Source organism: Haematobia irritans, chromosome 2, assembly GCF_050003625.1.
Source record: "Haematobia irritans isolate KBUSLIRL chromosome 2, ASM5000362v1, whole genome shotgun sequence".
In the NCBI taxonomy this organism is placed as follows: Eukaryota; Metazoa; Arthropoda; class Insecta; order Diptera; family Muscidae; genus Haematobia; species Haematobia irritans.
Window position 1 is genome coordinate 91469048 of NC_134398.1, and position 24017 is coordinate 91493064.

The following is a 24017-nucleotide window of genomic DNA, read 5'->3' on the forward strand; positions in this document are numbered from 1 at the left end:
TTGGCTGAGAAGTAATGCTCCACGCAATATTGGCATTAATATATACTCAGACAGTCAACCTGCAATAAAATCCTTGGACTCTGTGTTCCTCAACTCGAAAACGGCCATCGACTGCCGCAAATCTCTCAATGAGATGGCTGAGCAGCACAATATTCACCTAATATGGGTGCCTGGCCACAGGAACATACCGGGGAACTGCGAAGCAGATGAGCTAGCAAGGCTAGGAACTACCTTACATATTCCAGGGGAACTAGAATCTGTTGGTGTGCCTCTGGCTACCTGCAAGCTCTTACTGCGTGAAAAGGCTGTCATGATGGCAAATGTTCGATGGGAGAATTGTAAGGGTTGTAACGACACCAAGCAAATATGGCCCCATTTAAACTTAAACCGCACACTAGATATGCTAGTGTTCTCGAGACGCCAGGTATCACTCCTGATATCTGCTATAACGGGTCGCTGCCTGATAGGCGATTTTGCAAAAAATATTGGTGCGAAGTATAATGACTATTGTATGAGCTGTCATGATGCGGAGGAAAAGGAATCAATAAAACACTTCTTGTGTGAGTGTCCTGCATTTTGTGTAAGGCGTAAGCAAATTTTAGGGGCATATAGCTTCAGATTACTGGCGGACCTGGAAAACGTTAACTTAAGCAGTCTGTTAATGTTTTTGGAATAATCTGGTTGGTTCAACAGAAGAAAATAATCGAGAAGGTTCAACGGTTAAAACTAGAAGTGCCCATATGTAATAGGTACTTTTAGTTAATGTGGTATCACAATGGACTGAATAGTCTAAGTGAGCCTGAATCTTAATCGGGCTGCCACTTTAACCTAACCTAACCTAACCTAAGATGCAATTACATTTGTAAACCACTATTTTGAAGACCTTGAGGAAAACTACTTTAATCAAGGGATAGAATTGCTAGAAAAGCGTTGGACTAAATGTATTGAAGTTTCTGGAGATTATATTGAAAAATAAAAATATTTTTGAAAAACTAACTATTTTCTTTCATTGTTGCCTATTTTCTTTCATTGAAGTTTCCGAACCGCCTCGTAAACTAAAATTTATGGAGAGAAGGAACAAATCATCATTTAAAATTTTTGTGCCTGAGGACATTTTGATACTATGGTAAACACGGATTTCTGGTCGTACAGAGCTGTAGTTCATGAATTTGTTTTCAAAAATAGAGTTACCCGTTTACCTCGCCGTACTGTCGAGCCATCAAAAAACTGAATACAACCCTGTCTGATATAAATTTTATTATGGTTTATCAGAATGTTAGGGGACTTAATACCAAATTATGTAATAGCTTTGGCTTTAATTACGATTTAAATATATTTACTGAAACCTGGCTTCAGAGCAATGTCTTGAATACTGAAATTTTATGCGATAGATACCAAATTTACAGATGTGACCGCACTAATGCTTTCAAGAAATCAGGTGGTGGTGTCCTAATTGCTGGCTCTACAAAGTATGTTTCGTCAAAACTTGATATTCCTAACGAACATCAAATTGAATATTTGGGAGTGAAAATAGGGTGCGGCTACAAATTTTTGTTTGTAGCTGCTCCTATATTCCTCCAGGTTCTTGTAAGGATGTTTATAATGCTCATTTGACTGATATCCGATCGGTCATGGCTACTGCAAGATCCTCTGATTTGATCGTTGTGTCTGGCGATTTTAATCTTCCATCTATTTCATGGAATTTTTGTAAGGATATGAATCACTCTGTACCAAATATAAGTAACGGATTTCATTATGAATTTATCGAAAATCCATTGAAGGATGGTGTTTTTCAAGTCAACAACATTCTAAATTATAAGAATAAATTATTGGATTTGATTCTAATGAATGAACTAGAAAATGTATTCCTTTCACGCATCAACGCTATTGTAAATCCAGAAGACCCTTATCATCCCACTATCTGTATGAATATAAATATGTCCTATTCAAGATCTGTACTAAATAAAACTGACACGAAAACTGAAAAGAAATACTGTTGTGTAAAACTGACTACGGAAAACTGACTATGTAAATTGGCATGATATTCTTCCTGCGAACAATCTTGAGGAATCAATAAATATATTTTACTAAAGTTTGAACTCATTCATTGGTGAATCTGCCCCATTAATTCGCGTTACTAATTACACTGGTCCGCCCTGAAACAACAATAAATTAGGTAACTTAAAAAACAGGAAGAATAAACTTTCAAAAAGTACAAAAAAACCTGGCTCAGCTACTGATTACGCAAATTACTCAATCGCTCGTTCGGAATACAACTCGTGGAATAGACAATCATACAATAATTATCTATCAAAAATAAAAATTAAATTGAAACTTAACTCAAAATCATTTTACAAATTTGTTAATTCTAAACGTCAATCGAATGTTTATCCAAAAAAATTTCACTAGGGTACTGTTGAGGCGGATGATAATGTATCTATATGTAATATGTTTTCCAAGTTCGGGTTAAATATATTTTACGAAACTTTGAACTCATTCATTGGTGAATCTGCCCCATTAATTCGAGTTACTAATTACACTGGTCCGCCCTGAAACAACAATGAATTAGGTAACTTAAAAAAACAGGAAGAATAAACTTTCAAAAAGTACAAAAACCCTGGCTCAGCTACTGATTACGCAAATTACTCAATCGCTCGTTCGGAATGCAGCTTGTGGAATAGACAATCATACAATAATTATCTATCAAAAATAAAAATTAAATTGAAACTTAACTCAAAATTATTTTACAAATTTGTTAATTCTAAACGTCAATCGAATGTTTATCCAAAAAAATTTCACTATGGTACTGTTGAGGCGTATGATGATGAACAACATACTCCCATAAGAATTTCAAGCAATCTGATGTGTACCCATATAAGATAATGGAACATTCTACACTCTCCACTCCTTTTATATCTCCCAATATTGTGCTGAGTTACATGGAAAAGATAAAATGTTCTTTTCGTCCGGGGCTTGATGGTGTCCCCAGTAACATACTAAAATATTGTGCTTATTCTCTATCGACTGATCTTTCTATTCTATTTAACGAATCTTTGCGAACTGGTATCTTTCCCACTCTGTGGAAAGACTCATTTATCATTCCACTATTTAAAAGTGGAAAGAAGTCTGATATTGCTATTCCAAAACTTATGTAGAATATAATATCTGATATTTTGGTTCATGAAGTCTCCTCTTTTCTATTACCCAAACAACATGGCTTCCGTAAATCTTGTTCAACCATAACAAATGTCTTGGAACTGAACACAATGATTAATGAAGGCTTTAGAGATCGTTTACAGACTGATGTCGTCTATACTGATTTTAGAAAAGCATTTGACAAAGTAAATCACTCACTTCTACTGTACAAATTACATCGCATGGGTTTCAGTGACTTAATGGTATCCTGGCTTGAAAGTTATCTGACAAATCGAACTCAATGTGTAGTATTTGATAACATTATTTCGGAATCGATTCATGTGTCTTTTGGTGTTCCTCAAGACAGTCATCTTCAACCTTTATTGTTCTGTTTATTTATAAATGACCTTCCATCAGCAATTCGATTTGGTAATACACTTATGTATGCCGACGATGTTAAAATTATGAAAATTATCCGGAATAGTGATGACCAAGCATTACTTCAATCTGATCTAAATAGCATGTACAACTGGTGTTCTCTAAATATGATGGAACTGAACATAAACAAGTATATACGGCCGTAAGTTCGGCCATGCCGAATCTTATGTACCCTCCACCATGGATTGCGTAGGAACTTCTACTAAAGGCTGTCATCCACAATCGAATTACTTGGGTTGCGATAACACTTGCCGATGGCAAGGTATCGTAAAACTTTTTAACACTGTCTTCTAAATTGTAAGTTAGCCCATACGGGGTATATATTAAACAAAAAAAGGCCGATTAAATACGTATATAATCTAGTTTGACAAAATTTACTATAGAAATAAAATTTTGACAAAATTTTCTATAGAAAAGAAACCTTGACAAAATTTTCTATAGAAATAAAATTTTGACAAAATTTTCTATAGAAATAAAAATTTGACAAAATTTTATATAGAAATAAAAACTTGACAAAATTTTCTATAGAAATAAAATGTTGACAAAATTTTCTATGGAAGTAAAATGTTGACAAAAATGTCTATAGAACTAAAATGTTGACAAAATTTTGTATAGAAATAAAATTTTGACAAAATTTTGTATAGAAATAAAATGTTGACAAAATTTTCTACAGAAATAAATTTTTTACAAAATTTTCTATAGAAATAAAATTTTGACAAACATTTCTATAGAAATAAACTTTTGACAAAACTTTCTATAGAAATGAAATTTTAACAAAACTTTCTATAGTAATAAGATTTGACAAAATTTTCTATGGAAATAAAGTTTTGGTAGATTACAAAATTTTTATAGAAATAAAATTTTGACAAAATTTTCTATGGAAATAAAATTTTGACAAACATTTGTATAGAAATAAACTTTTGACAAAACTTTCTATAGAAATGAAATTTTGACAAAACTTTCTATAGTAATAAAATTTGACAAAATTTTCTATGGAAATAAAGTTTCGGTAGATTATTTTTGGCGATATGGACCAATTTTTGTGTAATAAGTCATCGGCTATATATAACTAAAGACCGATATTGACCAATTTTTACATGGCTGTTAGAGGCCATATATTGACAAAATGTACCAAATTTCAACCGTATCGGATGACTTTTGCTCCTCCAAGAGGTTCCGGACGTCAAATCTGGGGACGGTTTATATGGGAACTATATATAATTATGGACCGATATGGACCAATTTTTGCATGGTTGTTAGAGACCATATACTAACACCATGTACCAAATTTCAACTGGATCGGATGAATTTTGCTCTTCCACGAGGCTCCGGAGGTCAAATCTGGGGATCGGTTTATATGGGGGCTTTATATAATTATAGACCGATATGGACCAATTTTTGCATGGTTATTAGTGGCCGTAAACTAACATCAGGTACCAAATTTCAAACGGATCGGATGAATTTTGCCCCTCCAAGAGGCTCCGGAGGTCAAATCTGGGGATCGGTTTATATGGGGGCTATATATAATTATGGACCGATATGGACCAATTTTTGCATGATTATTAAAAACCGTATACTAAGACCACGTACTAAATTTCAACCGGATCGGATGAATTTTGCTCTTCCAAGAGGCTCCGGTGGTCAAATCTGGGGATCGGTTTATATGGGAGCTATATATAATTATGGACCGATATGGACCATTTTTTACATGGTTGTTGGAGGCCGTATACTAACATCAGGTACCAAATTTCAACCGGATCGGATGAATTTTGCCCCCCCCCAAAAGTCTCCGGAGGTCAAATCTGGGGATCGGTTTATATGGGGGCTATATATAATTATGGACCGATATGGACCAATTTTTGCATGGTTGTTAGAGACCATATACTAACATCAGGTACCAAATTTCAATCGGATCGGATGAATTTTGCCCCTCCAAGAGGCTCCGGAGGTCAAATCTGGGGATCGGTTTATATGGGGGCTATATATAATTATGGACCGATATGGACCAATTTTTGCATGGTTGTAAGAGACGGTATACTAAGACCACGTACCAAATTTCAACCGGATCGGATGAATTTTGCTGCTCCGGGAGGCTCCCCAAGCCAAATTTGGGGATCGGTTTATATGGGGGCTATACGTAAACGTGGTCCGATATGGCCCATTTTCAATACCATCCGACCTACATCAATAACAACTACTTGTGCCAAGTTTCAAGTCGATAGCTTGTTTCGTTCGGAAGTTAGCGTGATTTCCACAGACGGACGGACAGCCGGACAGACGGACAGACGGACGGACGGACAGACGGACGGACGGACGGACATGCTTAGATCGACTCAGAATTTCACCACGACCCAGAATATATATACTTTATGGGGTCTTAGAGCAATATTTCGATGTGTTACAAACGGAATGACAAAGTTAATATACCCCCATCCTATGGTGGAGGGTATAAAAAGGCCGATTAAATACGTATATAATCTAGTTTGACAAAATTTACTATAGAAATAAAATTTTGACAAAATTTTCTATAGAAAAGAAACCTTGACAAAATTTTCTATAGAAATAAAATTTTGACAAAATTTTCTATAGAAATAAAAATTTGACAAAATTTTATATAGAAATAAAAACTTGACAAAATTTTCTATAGAAATAAAATGTTGACAAAATTTTCTATGGAAGTAAAATGTTGACAAAAATGTCTATAGAAATAAAATGTTGACAAAATTTTGTTTAGAAATAAAATTTTGACAAAATTTTGTATAGAAATAAAATGTTGACAAAATTTTCTACAGAAATAAATTTTTTACAAAATTTTCTATAGAAATAAAATTTTGACAAACATTTCTATAGAAATAAACTTTTGACAAAACTTTCTATAGAAATGAAATTTTAACAAAACTTTCTATAGTAATAAGATTTGACAAAATTTTCTATGGAAATAAAGTTTTGGTAGATTACAAAATTTTCTATAGAAATAAAATTTTGACAAAATTTTCTATGGAAATAAAATTTTGACAAACATTTGTATAGAAATAAACTTTTGACAAAACTTTCTATAGAAATGAAATTTTGACAAAACTTTCTATAGTAATAAAATTTGACAAAATTTTCTATGGAAATAAAGTTTTGGTAGATTACTTTTGGCGATATGGACCAATTTTTGTGTAATAAGTCATCGGCTATATATAACTAAAGACCGATATTGACCAATTTTTACATGGCTGTTAGAGGCCATATATTGACAAAATGTACCAAATTTCAACCGTATCGGATGACTTTTGCTCCTCCAAGAGGTTCCGGACGTCAAATCTGGGGACGGTTTATATGGGAACTATATATAATTATGGACCGATATGGACCAATTTTTGCATGGTTGTTAGAGACCATATACTAACACCATGTACCAAATTTCAACTGGATCGGATGAATTTTGCTCTTCCACGAGGCTCCGGAGGTCAAATCTGGGGATCGGTTTATATGGGGGCTTTATATAATTATAGACCGATATGGACCAATTTTTGCATGGTTATTAGAGGCCGTAAACTAACATCAGGTACCAAATTTCAAACGGGTCGGATGAATTTTGCCCCTCCAAGAGGCTCCGGAGGTCAAATCTGGGGATCGGTTTATATGGGGGCTATATATAATTATGGACCGATATGGACCAATTTTTGCATGATTATTAAAAACCGTATACTAAGACCACGTACTAAATTTCAACCGGATCGGATGAATTTTGCTCTTCCAAGAGGCTCCGGTGGTCAAATCTGGGGATCGGTTTATATGGGAGCTATATATAATTATGGACCGATATGGACCATTTTTTGCATGGTTGTTGGAGGCCGTATACTAACATCAGGTACCAAATTTCAACCGGATCGGATGAATTTTGCCCCCCCCCCCCAAAAGTCTCCGGAGGTCAAATCTGGGGATCGGTTTATATGGGGGCTATATATAATTATGGACCGATATGGACCAATTTTTGCATGGTTGTTAGAGACCATATACTAACATCAGGTACCAAATTTCAATCGGATCGGATGAATTTTGCCCCTCCAAGAGGCTCCGGAGGTCAAATCTGGGGATCGGTTTATATGGGGGCTATATATAATTATGGACCGATATGGACCAATTTTTGCATGGTTGTAAGAGACGGTATACTAAGACCACGTACCAAATTTCAACCGGATCGGATGAATTTTGCTGCTCCGGGAGGCTCCCCAAGCCAAATTTGGGGATCGGTTTATATGGGGGCTATACGTAAACGTGGTCCGCTATGGCCCATTTTCAATACCATCCGACCTACATCAATAACAACTACTTGTGCCAAGTTTCAAGTCGATAGCTTGTTTCGTTCGGAAGTTAGCGTGATTTCCACAGACGGACGGACAGCCGGACAGACGGACGGACGGACAGACGGACGGACGGACGGACATGCTTAGATCGACTCAGAATTTCACCACGACCCAGAATATATATACTTTATGGGGTCTTAGAGCAATATTTCGATGTGTTACAAACGGAATGACAAAGTTAATATACCCCCATCCTATGGTGGAGGGTATAAAAATGCAAGCATATCTCTTTTTATAGATTGAACCACAGTGATACAAATTATTATATTAATAACGACATACTTGAAACTGTTGAATCCTTTAAAGATCTCGGAATACTGTTGCATCGGAGACTAGATTTTAGATCTCACATATCTATGACCATCAATAAATCATATGGATCACTTGGATTTGTCAAACGCTGGAGTAAGGAGTTTTCTGACCCATTTGTAACAAGGAATTTGTACACTTCACTTGTGCGTCCAATCCTTGCATTGGATCTGTAATATGGGACCCACAGTATCAAATACACTGCAACCGTGTTGAATCTGTACAAAAGCAATTTCTACTGTTTTGTTTACGTCGGAAAAACTGGACTCCTCAAATTGCCTAAACTGAAAAGTAGACATACTACGCTGAATATCTAATTTATGGTTGATGTTATTAATGGTAGATTTAAATCTGAGTTCTTTCTTAACAGTATCTCATTCAATATACCGTCAAGACCTACTCGTAATTTTGAACTGCTTCGCATTCAGTAATTTCGCACAAACTTTGAAAATAACGATCCTGTTCGCCGACTATGTGATGAGTTTAATAAATACTATAAATATTTTGATCTTTCAATATTAAATACTTAGGCATAAGATACCATTTGTAATTATTGTAGTATAGCATTGTTAATCTGCACCCATATAGACTGATCTCCCGATTAAGGCGTTATTTAATCTTCTTCTTGCACACTTACACGAGATGTTTATGATTCCTCTAAAACTCAAATAAAACTGATTCTTATAAATCCAGAAGCTGATCTAATCTTCATAGGTAGAATCTTTAAATTTATCTTCGAGAAGCGTACTAATTGAACTGATCTGCTTGGGAGAATATCTGTCATCAAACATTCTATATCAAGTAACCCGCCACGACGAAGAGTTTTCAAAGAGAACTGTTATATTTGATTCATGGTGGCCGTGGTGGTTTTCAAAGAGAACTGTTATATTTGATTCATGGTGGTCGGCCCAGTCGAACTTACTGCTGTATATACTTGTTTTCTCTCATTCGTTCCATATTATCCGATGTTATTGGTTTAATGACCAATAACACCATGAGGTGATTACTAACAAGAAGTATTATATGAGCTCCATTCGAGAACCCGATAATTTTTGATAATTATCAAAATTTTTACTGGAAGTCGTTCGTCAAGTCAAAACCAGAGAGAGATCAATTTTGACATTTGAGAAATAGAGAAGTTGAAAGTTTTTGGTAGAGACTTTTTTCCCAGTAAAAACTTGCAAGAGTTGGCACATAATTATCAGCTGTTATTTTATCATAAACAAATCATACGTGCAATATATTTCAGTGTCAATTAGAAGTTAGCAAAATATGAATATGTTAATTGTTTTAATTGATTTAAAAGCTGTAAATTGGTTCATGGTACTGGATGTCGTTCGCGAACATTTCGGCTAATTTTAGCAAAGAGAGTAAAATCCATTTTTACTCTCTTGCAAGTTTTTACTGGGAAAGTACGCAAACAAACCTATAGTCTAACTTAATTCTTAATTTATTTTTTATTGATTTAAAAGCTGTAAATTGGTTCATGGTGCTGGATGTCGTTCGCGTATATTTCGGCTAATTTTAGCATTTTTACTCTCTTGCAAGTTTTTACTGGGAAAGTACGCAAACAAACCTATAGTCTAACTTAATTTTTAATTGAAATGTCTTCAATCACGAAAATTATAGTATGAATCATAGTTTTAATTGGACATTCAAAAATATTTGATTAAAATTAATTGATCTCATTAGCAAATTTTAATTAATTTTTCAATTGATTCAATTAAAAATATAATTGATGTTGATTGTAAAACTCAATTATTTTTTATTAAGAACGTAACTACTTTTAATTGCGTTCTTAGCTGACTTAGTTCTTTTAGTTTGATCAAAAAATTGATTGTTTGAAATAAATTTTTAGTTGAGTATAAGAAAAATTCCATCACCCTTTTTTAATTGACTTAGTCCTCCGAGTTTGATTAAAAATTTAATTGTATCAATTATTTTTTATTTTAAATGTTCAATCATTGACTCAATTAACTTTATGTTTCTATCTTGATTACAAAGTTAATTGTTTCAGTTAATTTAAAAATTTTAAAAATTTTCAACTTCAATCAACTTTTTACACCCAGTTTCATGAAGCCCCGTTAGTGCTCCGTTAGCTAACGAACTTTTAAATCGTACTATGGGACATATATGTCATCTTGCCTTTATATGCCAGTTAGAAACTTAACTGCTGAAAATTTTTTAGGTATAGTTAACCGGAGAGAAGATATTTGCACTTTACATTCTGCTAATTTACAGTTAAAGCCTAACGGAGCTACACTGTTAAAAAATATGTTTTTCATATGTTCCGATATAAACAAAATGTGTTTCGGGCACAATTTTTAAACACAATATATTTAAGTGCAAACAAGTAATGTTCCTAAACTAACACTAAATGTTTGGGAAACATATGTTAATATGTTAGAATATATTATGTTTGGGGCATGAATGTTTTATAAAAATAATATGTGTGAATGTAAACATATATAAATTTACAAATTTCGTGTAAACATGTATATGTTGAGCAATTTTATTCAGAGAGCGGCAGAGAGAGAGAGAGTATAGAGAAAGAAATAGAGATGGAAACCGGGAGGGTTGACGAAAGATATCAACATAACACAGCGAGAGAATGAAAAGAGAGCAATTTCTGTGAAACCGCTTGTATGTTGTTTCGGAAAACTGTTTTATGATAAGGCCAAAAATTTGATATGCCTAAGTCTAAATATTATTTAATTTGAATATTAGAATGAGTATTCGGAGTAAAGAGAATAGACATTCGGAACCAAGAGAATAGACATTTGAAAAAAAAAACAGCATGTGTTTTCGCCTTGAGAGCAGCATTTTATGTATGTGTGGGCATGTGTTTTGTTTATCATTTTGGCATTATAGGCACAATTTTTTTTCTTGGTTCGTTAAAAGAAATCGGAACGTATGCTAACCACTGCTCCACGTGGCCAACAAATGTATGTTTCTGTTAAATAATGTTATGTTTGCATGGGCTCGTGAGCGCTGCAAGCTATGCTATATAAATGTAACTTATAACGATAATTGTCTATTGGTGACTATAACAGCTACGTAGCCCCGTTGGTAGTGTGTTGGCTTACAAATTGCATGGTTCCCGGTTCGATTCTCCGTCCAGGCGAAAGGTAAAATTTAAAAAAATTATAAAATTGAATAATTTCTTCAACATTATTTGTATTACAGAAAAAGGTGCCAAGAACTAAAAATTTCGTGGAAGTGAAAATTATGTAAGGGAATGAGCACAATCTTCTTGGGGAGAAAATTCTTCCAAGCATATAATATTTTTGGGCTCAAAATGTTTCCAAACATATAATATGTTCACATAAAACAAACATAATAATGTTTCGGCAATATCCAATAATATATGTGCTCCCTGCAAAATATGTTTGGAACATATGTTAGAGACGCGATTTTTTTTTTTGAGGGTGTACATGAAAATGGCCATTAATTGGAAATATTTTGATGATATTTTTTCTGTGTATATATAAAGGTTTATATTTTCAAAAAATTTTAGACTCCTACATAATATCTTGGCTTAAAATTTAAATCTGCTAATGCCTTGGGGCGAAGCACAATGATAGTAAAAAATATGGCAACTTCGCAAAAGTGCATTTATAATTTATCGGTCGATAGATATGTATTAGAGGCAGGGCTGTGGAGTCTGAAGATTTTGCTGGAGTCGGAGTCGTAAAAAATTTGCTCGACTCCGGCCCAACCAAAATTTTAAAACACTTGAATTCATTGAGATCTTCAATCAATCAATGACTGTAATTGCGGTGAAACTTCCAATAATGAAGAATATTCAATGTTTTGTAAAAGATTATACTGGTTGTACCAAAAGCTCTACCATTATTTGCCAGTCTGAAATTTTCATTCCATTTGCAGAATTTGGGATCACTTTCGAAAATGAATCCTGTCGGTCCAGATTTTGATATAGTTGATACATAAACATATTCTTCAGCGCACATTCATTCGATTTGACTAAAATGTGGATCATACACTCATAGAAAAAAGTCTGCTAAAAACAGCAGTCGATGTCTGCTGTTATATTTTTGTACTTCAGGGCCTAATGAACAACAATTTATAAAATTTTTAGGTTATAAAATTTTCCCCAAAGCATATTTAAGAACCACAAGTAGTTTTTGGTATATTTTTCCACTGTAATATACTTACAAGCTCCTAAATACGATCAGCAAACATTTTGTTTGCTGTTATGCCTCAAGTCGATAAATATTCAGATTTCAGTCAAATACTATAGATATTCCTAAAATATTGTGTTAATTATGTTAGGATAGCTCTATTTTTATTTGTTTTAGCCAAAATAAAACATGTTGTAGTGTAATCGAGCTTAAAAAATAGCAGGAAATGTTTGCTATTTCAGCAAACATTGACTGCTGTCCCTTTTTCAGCAGACTTTCTGCTGTTTTAGCAGACTTTTCTGCTGTCCCTACTAACAAATTTCTTTGGGTGTAGGTTTACTTTATTCCTATAGAAAATGTTGGCAAAATTTTAAATTTTATTTCTATAGAAAATTTCGGCAAAATTTTATTTCTATAGAAAATTTTTGCAAAATTTTATTTCTGTAGAAAGGTTTGTCAAATTTTAATTTATATAGAAAATTTTGTCAATTTTTTTTTCTATAGAAAATTTTGTCAAACATTTATTTCTATAGAAAATTTTGTCAACATTTTATTTCAATAGAAAATTGTGTCAAATTTTATTTCTATAGAAAATGTCAAATTTTTATTCTAAAGAAAATTGAAGTACCTCTTAGTTGGAGAGGAATATTTTAAAATTTACCAAATTTACGAAATAATCAAGAATTCTACCAACCCATGCACCCAGAAGTGGTAAAAAAAAATTATTTCCAGTAAAAATTTGTGTCAATTAAATTAAAAAGAATTTTAAGTGAAATACAGCTATTAAGTTTCCTAAAGTTCAATCAAACAAAGAAATTGTAGCGTTTTTTTCTAGCTATTTCTTAGCTTATTTTAGCTATTTGTTTTTTTTTTTTTTTTTTTGTTTTGCAAATCTATCGGGTTTTGGTGAAACAATTCTGGCAACGCTGCTTTAAATCTTTACAAAATACATTTAACCGACATATCTAGAAGAAAACGTTACTTTTTAACTCTTACCTTTTTATGTCAGTCATTATTTCAAAATTTGGCGAATTTTGTGCAAGTGTTTTAGAATAGTGACAAATAAGTTCAATTTCCTCCAAAAGAACGTGGTCAGTTCCATTTGTATTGTTCGATATGTTATTTTTTCCGCAGTGTTCCTCAAAAACACAGTCTATCGATTTTTCTATCAAATTTTCGAGAACTGTCTTTAATTCGTCATCCGAAATTCCCATAGATGGTACAATACGTATCACATTTTTTTCTGATAAATGAGCTTTTAACTCACTATGTAATTTGGACATTCTGCGATTTGTTTCACGAACGTATACAGATTTTTCATCCAGGCTATTTGTCAAAACATTTCCTGCGGTATGTATCCAAATGCATCGTTTAGCAAGTTCTTGACTCATAAAAACTGTATTGTTGATTTCTTGTTCTACTATAGTTGACATGTAGGAATCCTTCAAATCATCGGAAAATAATCGAAGTAGAACTTCAAATAATTTGTTCAACTCGTCATCTAATGTTGAGTCTGGCTTTGTACAAAGTTCTGTATTTAAACGATGGCACATTGGTTGGTAACAATTGTCAATGATGTACCACCTCTCCAATAAGGTTTTATCTTCTTCATTTGCAGTGGATAAAACTTGTGCAAAATCTTGACTTTCTATTGTTAAAGGCAGCATAGTTGCTCCTAATGTAGTCCCAAGAAATAATAATGGTATTATGTACGCTGTCGATGAATGCCTAGTAATTTCCGATAAACAGTTTTCAGCCTCTTCATGGCCTCCTTGAGCTTCTAAGGGCGTGTGCGTCCATTTGCTGCTTTGTGTGAGTAAATAATTATTTCCGATGCTTGAACCTTCAACATTGTGAACATTTGAAATCAAGAACTCAAAGTTTTTTGTATGACATTTCATAGTAAACTGTTTTTGTAAACTATAAACCACATGCAAATATTTTCTGTATACTTCACTGTTGTCAGATAACACATACAAAACAATTTTCTTATTTCTATCAGTATTTCTTACAAAACGTGGCGCACCCTGTAGCATTGTCATATACGATATTGAGTGTTGTGCATTTTTGATTTCTTTCTTCGCAGAAGCGTCGAAAACTGCAGTCGTTGGATCTGAAATATTAAATTATTATATTTAATTAAAATAAATTCAACTCAGGGAAGAGTTCGTAAAACTAGGTAATTATGTCATGTAGTACTAAAATGAAAATTTTATTGCTACGGTTAAGAAAACGCATTCACTCAACGCATAGCACAAAATGTTGTTTAGTTAATTGAATTTGAAAACAAAACAAATTAATCCACACCCAAAGAAAAAAATACTTTCCTTCGGAACGAAATTTTAGACAAACGGAATTTCCCTTTCCTACACAGAAAAAAAAGTGTCTCGTAAATTTAAGAAGATTTTTACAATAATTTATTACAAGAATTTTCCAGAATTTTAGTTCATTTTTCGTATCTTTAACGAAAATTAACTACTCGAAAGGAAATTTTACAAATTTTAAGTAGCAATCGTTTAGTTCATACCCTACAAAATACGATGGAATTTTCCTTAAAAATTTTCTTAACTGGTAGTTAAAAATTCTTTCGTCATACTATAAAACTACTTATGAAATGTAAAATACTTTCTAAATAATAAGTGTAATTTACTATAAAGAGTTTTTGTATGAGAAAATATTTTTTTACGAAAATTGAACTTGAAAGCGGATAGCAATTTCTTACTGGCAATTCCTATAGTTAATAATAGTTGGTAAAACATTTCTCAATGAAATATTTTTAGTTCACATGTAATTAAATTTATAGACATTTTCGTCAAAAATGGGTAGATATCATTTCATGAAGTTTTTGCTAATTTTAAGTTAAACGTTTCATCGTTCTTATACTGATATGCATTTAAGAGTATTGTTTTTAAGAGTAAATTGTGGACAGATGCGATTAACTAATGCATAGTACAGAGATGTTTTTCCACAAAGTGGAATATGTTTAATGTAAAGATGATGTTACTTGAAAATTTTTTTGAGAGTGAGAGCATGCAATGCAATAATGAGAAATGGTAGCGAGTGATGGGGATGTTGTGTATATCTGAGCGTGGGGTTGTTTTTGTTCTTTCAGTGGTTTGTGTGTGTGTGTGTTTATTATTCGCGAATGGTTCATTTGTCTGGATGAGGTGTTGTTTTCAATGAAGGCACATGTGTGTTTGTTGTTGTAGAAATGTTTTGGTTTTGCTTGGTTTTGTTTGGCATGCTTCAGTTGTATAGTTGGCGTTGGCGTGGGCTGTTGCACCTTTTTAGCAAGTATGTAACAAGGGAATATAAAGGTATGGACTATTTTGGTTTATTGAGACATATATTGGTGTTTGTTTATTAAAACTTTTAAATGAAAGTTATTAATATTTTAGCGATGAGGTGTACAATGGTGAAGTGATGATCGGTAGCTTAGAAAAAAGTTATTAAGAATGTTCAATATTTAGGAAAAAATGCTGAAATGGAAAGTATATTGAAATTGTTCTATCTAATTTAATTTTTATTATTCAATGTAAAAAATAAATATTCAATTTCAGAGTAACCCCAAATGAATTTGGAAAATTGTTTGTTACACCTCAGCGTATAGTTCAATCATAAATAGGTAAGTGTTCTTTTTTCAATGTGGTTTTCTTTTAAAAAATAATATTCTTTATGTATATTATTATTTGCTAATTATTATTTTTTTTTTAACCAGTTTCATGTTTTTCATTGTTGTAAAAAAATATTTAATTTAAGAGCAACCCCAGATGGATTCGGGCAAATTTTAATATTTCTCCTCAACGTATAATTTAATAGAGAAGTGGTAAGTTTTCTTTTAAAAATTGGCTTTCTTTTCACTAGAATATTTACGTTTTTATGACCTTATGATTATCAAAATTACATGTTTTTAATACCTTATTTTAGTATTACTTTAATCAAATATTTTTGGAAACCTATTTAATATTTTTAATGTAAAAAACAAATATTTAATTTCAGAATAACAACATTTTTATGAATTGGTAAGCTTTCTTTAACATTCTTTTAACCAGAATATTTACTTTTTTATGCATATTATTTCTTTAAATAGTTTTTTTGGAAACAAATTTAATGTTTTTTATTTAATGTAAAAAATAAATATTTAATTTCAGAGTAACCCCAAATGAATTTCGATAACTTTTTAACCTCAGCGTACAATGTAATAGAGAATTGGTAAGTTTTATATTAAAACTTTGGCTTTTTTTTAACAAGAATATTTATTGTATTTTGTCCTTCACATCGATAACAACACAATTTTATGAGTTAATATATTACTTAATTCATTATTTCTCTAATTGTTTCAGGTACAAATTTTATGAGGTACGTTTATCTAAGAAAAGTTGAATTCCTTACACCATTTAATAAAATGCCCCCAAATGTGGTAAGTTACAAGCTAATTTAAAGAGCTAAAAATTATATTTTATTTTTATTTTTAAAAATTTTCATTATTCCTTCCATTTTTTTTTCAGCAAGATATGTGAAAAATATACTTACGATGAATAAAAAACTAAGGAAACGTCAAAATGTCCAAAAAGCGAGTTAAAATAAACTACTTTCTTGTTCCACGTGGTCATAATTTTTAATCACAAAAACATTGTATTAAGAACTTTCATCATAAGTTGTTATAATAAAGTACTTTTGCTTAAAGAAAGTTTAATTTTATTGTGTGAAAATTTTCATAATAGTAAAACGGTTTGTTGTTCCTTTAATTATTTAATTTCTCTGTACTGTGGAATGATTGATTTAAAAATAGTTTAGTCGTCGACATTTTAAAGAGACTGTTAACCAATTTTTATTATCGGGTTTCCCAAAAAATAAGCAAGTAAACCAAAATAATACTGACTTTTTAACTTGGTAGGGGTATATAAATCTGATGGTGTTGTAAAAATGAACTAAAATACAATGTTATAGATGAACTAAAATTTAAGAGAATTATAAACTAGACAAGTTGAAAAAAATCTTAAGGGCTAAATCATGGTCAATATTACTACAGTTTAGTTCATTTTGCAATGGAAAAGGGTTCACTGTTTTTTCAGTGTATAAATTAATTTCTTTTAGGGCAACTAAACTCGAATTTATGACAAGTGATGCAAAGATTGTCTCTAAACTTGTTTGATTTTAAAGAGAATTTTTTAGCGTCGAACGAAAACTTTGCTTGTCTGAAATTTCGTTCCTAAGAATAGAAAACTCTTCTGTCGGTGCAATTAATGGATTATTGATAAAAAATGAGCTCGAGGTCTGTGTTTTTAATTTATTTTTATTCAATATTTCGTCTTTCCATTGAAAGACTTCATCGGGAAAATTTTTGAAAACAACAAAAATATTACAACCACTATTGAGTCTGTTGTCATGCTTAAAATAGTGATTCGATTATTTTTAGTCGAAAAGTTTAAAATTGATTTTTTTATTTAGTTAGTTTGCAAATTCCACTAGCGGCCTATTAAAGTACTGGTACCACTTGTTTTTGTTGTAACAGTCTACAGTAGGTAACGGATATAAGTACATCTCATATAAGAAAATTATGCATATAAGAAAGTCATTAAAAACACAATGCCCTCTTTTTATTTTGAAAAATAACTGCTTATAAAAAAAACGCATAAAGAAACAAAAATTGTGCATTTTACAGAGTTTTTTATATCCGTTATCCACGTATTATGATTTCATTAATTTTTATGTTATGCGTTTTGGTACTTCAGTTTGTATCCAGATCAAGGAACTCTGCGACTAAGGTGGGATGTGTCCACAATGATCTGATGGTGAGTCGGGTAGGTTTGGCTGGGCAAGAGAAAATATGGCGCATGACCCTTGGTTGCAGATGGGACACATGTCAGCTACGCTGCTATCAATCACTGGCAGATAGGAAATGAGGCGGCTGCACTGATCTTAATTGGGCCAAAACTACCCCCTCATTCTTCCGGTTCTATGGGCGGTGACCGGACTTCGATAACAGGATTAACCTTGGAGCTTCTCACCGCTACAGCTACAGTATCTTACTGAATCCTGTTAAGACCTGCCTGATCTAGAGGCTCTCTTTTGTAGCGCTGTCTGGTGCTGCATAGTACAAGAGTTTTAGTTTGTCGCTATTTTTAGATTTTCATATAATTTATTTTCATCTTGCTATTAAAATCTTATTGAACTTACACGTTTTCTGCAAAACAATTATCAGAATATTTGTTCAATATATTCTAAAAGTTTTCTAGTGACATTCGGATGACCAAAATAAAACATGATCCTATGAGTTTGTTTTAGTCTTCGGCGTAGTACTATTAAGCTGTCCGAGGACGTGCCTTGTGCAATGTGTTCAAACTCATGTTAAAATGACCGGGCCATTCCATACGTTTTGACCAGAACTAGGAGTGGTCCCTACACACCAGGGACTAGTTCTTTACCGGTCCTGGGGTTGATCCATTTCCCGTAGGGTATGTTCGTTTTACCGAAAAATTAAAAACAACTTATAAAAGCTGTTCGAAATGGCTCCGTAGCTCCGGCTCACCACTTTTTAAAAAAAAAAAGCTGTTCTGTTTATCAGCTCTTGCTCTGTAGCTCCGGCTCACCACTTTTAAAAAAAAAGCTGTTCTGTTTATCAGCTCTTGCTCTCGGAGCAAGAGTCCACAAATAGATGTTCCGAATATGGTGTGCAGCGCTCCATGTTTTGGTATAGCCTCCATATATATGCCGATCTCCCAATATGACTTGGGCTTCTATATACCGCAATTTTTTATCGATTTGCCCGAAATTAGAAATCTAGAGGTATTTTATGTCCACAAAAGCCTGCACCCAGAAAAAAGTGCCTTCGAAACTAAAGGAAAAATTTTTCATGAATATAGTTTATCCATTTTATTTCCATTAAGGTAAAATTTTGTGAGAAATAATAAAATTTACTCGTTTCAGTAAAAATATCCTATACTGTAAGCAGTTAGGAATAGTTCATTAACTAGAATAAGGCATGGAATTTTACTCATACTATTTTCTTCGCTGGGTATAAGAATTTACTACTGAACAAGAAAATGTTATTCATCGATAACAAAGCATTCGTAAAAATAAACAAAACCCGAACTAAAACCAAGTTTCCTCAAAATTAGTAAAATTTCTTATAAAATGATAATTGCGACTTCCTTTATAATAGAAAGTTTTTCATACATACGAACAACACTTGGCATAGAAAAATATTTTAGTTCATTCGTACTAAGAAGTATGCAATCCAATCAAAACTTAAGGAAACACACTTGTTAGAATATAGGAAATTTTCCTATTTTTCTATTGTCTACCTGTAATCGATACCTGTCATCGCAATCGATGTGTTTGCGCGTGGGTGTAATCGATATGTTTGCGCGTGGGTTGTTTTTTTAGTTGGAATCGCGTTGTTGTGGTATACGGAAAGATTGTTAAAAAATAATATTGTAAAATAATATAATAAATAACAAATAAAATATATAAAATATTTATTATTTTAAATTAGTGAGAAAAATTTTCGTTTTTTGAAAATAAATCTATCAATGTTCGTGATGGTATATAAAGAAAGAAAACACCAGCAGAATAACAACCCTTTCATTTGTCTTCATTTTGGAATCTTCAATTATCAGGTAATATTCAGTGACGCTAACCTTTTGTAACAAAAATGGTTTATGATTTTTTATATTTGTAGGTATTGAAATTGTAAAAGGAGGACAAAATCGTTAGGCAGCAACTTATTAAAAGTGAAAAGTACAAGAAGAAGAAAAAGTGCGTTTTACAGTTGATAATATCACATGGAAATTGGAAACAGCGGAATAATAAACTAATATTTCAAGGAGATTCGATGCTGTTGATTCTTAATAAGTATATTCAATGTATTAATAAAACATGTCTTTTATTGAAGATAAAATTGCTCATATAAATAAATAAAATTGTATTTAAAAACGAAGGTAAGCAGTTCTAATTAAGAAGTAAAAGTTTTACCACAAATGTGTAAGATTTGTCCAAATGAATGAAAAAATTTCAATAAAATCATTCCATATATGAATTCAAATCAGTTAATTTTTTTCATTCTGTAGTATAGTGGTACATAAATATAGGAAAATGTTAACTAATATATGGAATGCATTATACCTAATTTCTACGAAAATCACATCGTTCAAACAAATAAAAATGTCTTTGGCGCTATACGAAGTTCAACTTTCTTCACAATGAGTTCATTTTAACTTAAAGAAGGGGTCACTTTTTTCTGGGTGTGTGTCGAATTTTGTGTCATCGGTCCATGTTTGAGTAAAGCCTCAATATAGACGAAACTCTTGAGGGAATATAGGTCCCATTGGTCACCCAAACTGCCAGAAACTATATAAAGGGTGATTCTTTTGAGGTTAGGATTTTCATGCATTAGTATTTGACAGATCACGTGGGATTTCAGACATGGTGTTAAAGAGAAAGATGCTCAGTATGCTTTGACATTTCATCATGAATAGACTTACTAACGAGCAACGCTTGCAAATCATTGAATTTTATTACCAAAATCAGTGTTCGGTTCGAAATGTGTTTCGCGCTTTACGTCCGATTTATGGTCTACATAATCGACCAAGTGAGCAAACAATTAAATAAGCAAAATTGCCGCATTTGGAGTGAAGAGCAACCAGAAGCGGTTCAAGAACTGCCCATGCATCCCGAAAAATGCACTGTTTGGTGTGGTTTGTACGCTGGTGGAATCATTGGACCGTATTTTTTCAAAGATACTGTTGGACGCAACGTTACGGTGAATGGCGATCGCTATCGTTCGATGCTAACAAACTTTTTGTTGCCAAAAATGGAAGAACTGAACTTGGTTGACATGTGGTTTCAACAAGATGGCGCTACATGCCACACAGCTCGCGATTCTATGGCCATTTTGAGGGAAAACTTCGGAGAACAATTCATCTCAAGAAATGGACCGGTAAGTTGGCCACCAAGATCATGCGATTTGACGCCTTTAGACTATTTTTTGTGGGGCTACGTCAAGTCTAAAGTCTACAGAAATAAGCCAGCAACTATTCCAGCTTTGGAAGACAACATTTCCGAAGAAATTCGGGCTATTCCGGCCGAAATGCTCGAAAAAAATGCCAAAAATTGGACTTTCCGAATGGACCACCTAAGACGCAGCCGCGGTCAACATTTAAATGAAATTATCTTCAAAAAGTAAATGTCATGGACCAATCTAACGTTTCAAATAAAGAACCGATGAGATTTTGCAAATTTTAGGCGTTTTTTTTTTAAAAAAAGTTATCAAGCTCTTAACAAATCACCCTTTATAATTGCCAGATTTTACTTCTTGTACTCATACGAATAACACTAGTTTACACTGAAAATTTACATTTGATGAGAGGTGACTTTTATTATGTATTTTAATCTGCTGAATTCGAAAAAGTGTTATTTTTAGTTTTTCGCTCTTTTTTCAGTAAACAAATTATATCTCGGGAGCCACCGTGATGCAATGGTTAGCATGCCCGACTTGCATACACAAGGTCGTGGGTTCGATTCCTGCTTCGACCGAAAACCAAAAAGTTTTTCAGCGGTGGATTATCCCACCTCAGTAATGCTGGTGACATTTCTGAGGGTCTCAAAGCTTCTCTAAGTGGTTTCACTGCAATGTGGAACGCCTTTCGGACTCGGCTATAAAAAATAGGTCCCTTGTCATTGAGCTTAACATGGAATCGGGCAGCACTCAGTGACAAGAGAGAAGTTCACCAATGTGGTATGACAATGGACTGAATAGTCTAAGTAAGCCTGATACATCGGGCTGCCACCTAACCGAACCATATTTCGAGTTAGAAAATATTATTGTTGGTACTTAAATGAAAGGTATTGACATGAAGAATAATCGTTTATAAATGGATCTGTGACAAGTTAAGTGGTTCAAAGTTTAGTGGCAAATTTAAAAAACAAAAATAATATTTTCCGGCGGAAAAGTACAAACCATTGGAACAAAATTTTTTCTCCTCATGGTCGTATAGATGATACTCAACGTAAGTAATAAGACCAACTAGAAGAAAAACGACCGAAAAATGACAAAGATATAAGCAATTGAGTGAACAAGTCACCTACACAAAAATGCCGTCCACACAATAATGTTATTTTTGGACGTGGGACATGTCGCAACCATGTTACATTCTCGGAAACTATATATGATTGGCGAGAAAACAAATTTTTTGCCGCTTACATGTTCCATGTTCTCCACCCAAAAATAATATTTTTCATCATTTTTCTCTTGAAACATTTTTGAGGTTATCATACTCCTTCTCTGCGTGTAAATGGCGCGCTTTTTCTTAAAGATCATAACATTTTAGATGGTCGCCATGTTCTTTTAACTGGGAGAAACCCATTTTTGTCGATGTTCATAACATATTAGATTGCGATAATTAGATTATTTTAATTCACATTCGTATAAAATACTTTTCATCAAGAAAATCTTTAATGGCAACCACGCTATTTGTATTGCCATGGTCGCCACAATAAAACTCCAACTACCTTATTTTACTCTTCGAATATGATCGTGACAACACTGAATACGCAACCTAATTTTAGGATGCACAATTTACAAAATATTAAGGACAAATTTCGTTAAAAAAATCAAATTTTATTTAAAATAATGTTTATATTCTTTACTTCAATTTTTTTCTCATTAAGTGTAGGACACAAATTTTGTAAATTTGCATCCACCCTTTAGGTTCGGTTAGGTTAGGTTAAAGTGGCAGCCCGATTAAGTTTCAGGCTCACTTAGACAATTCAGTCCATTGTGATACCAAATTAACTAAAAGTACCCATTACATATGGGCACTTCTAGTTTTAACCGCTGAACCTTCCTGATTATTTTCTTCTGTTGAACCAACCAGATTGTTCCAAAATCATTAGCAGATTGCTTAAATTAATGTTTTCCAGGTCCGCCAGTAATCTAAAGCTATATGCTCCTAAAATTCGCTTACGCCTTACACAAAAAGCAGGACACTCACACAAGAGGTGTTTAATTGATTCCTTTTCCTCCACATCATGACAGCTTATACAATAGTCATTATACTTCGCACCTATAGTTTTTGCAAATTCGCCTATCAGGCAGCGACCCGTTATAGCAGATATCAGGAGTGCTATCTGACGCCTTGAGAACACTAGCATATCTAGTGTGAGGTTTAAGTTTAAATGGGGCCATTTTGCTTGGTGTCGTTACAACTCTTGCAATTCTCCCATCGAATATTGGCCATCATAACAGCCTTCTCACGCAGTAAGAGCTTGCAGGTGGCCAGAGGCATACCAACATATTCTAGTTCCCCTGGAATATGTAAGGTAGTTCCTAGTCTTGCTAACACATCTGCTTCGCAGTTCCCCGCTATGTTCCTATGGCCAGGCACCCATATTAGGTGAATATTGTACTGCTCAGCCATCTCGTTGAGAGATTTGCGGCAGTCTATGGCCGTTTTCGAGTTAAGGAACACAGAGTCCAAGGATTTTATTACAGGTTGACTGTCTGAGTATATATTAATGCCAATCCCTGCCAACATTTTTTGAATTTGAGGACTCTTTTGAGAATCCCCACTACGTCGAAAACAATCATATACGACATCAAAAACTCGTCGGAAAAGCGCCGTCACTATTGAGAAGT

General features: G+C 33.1%; 1 protein-coding gene and 1 long non-coding RNA gene across 2 annotated transcripts in view; one reads left to right on the plus strand and one right to left on the minus strand.

Moving 5' to 3' along the window:
* LOC142225759 (NACHT domain- and WD repeat-containing protein 1) overlaps positions 1-24017 on the minus strand; it is a 245633-nt gene that overhangs the window by 134830 nt on the left and 86786 nt on the right. The window contains exon 4 of the mRNA XM_075295581.1: positions 13376-14492. Coding sequence (XP_075151696.1) covers positions 13376-14492 — 1117 coding nt within the window. The remainder of the gene's footprint in view (positions 1-13375; positions 14493-24017) is intronic.
* Positions 19688-20321, plus strand: LOC142225761 (uncharacterized). The gene is made up of 2 exons (XR_012719407.1): positions 19688-20001; positions 20064-20321. It is a non-coding gene; the product is annotated as an uncharacterized LOC142225761 (long non-coding RNA).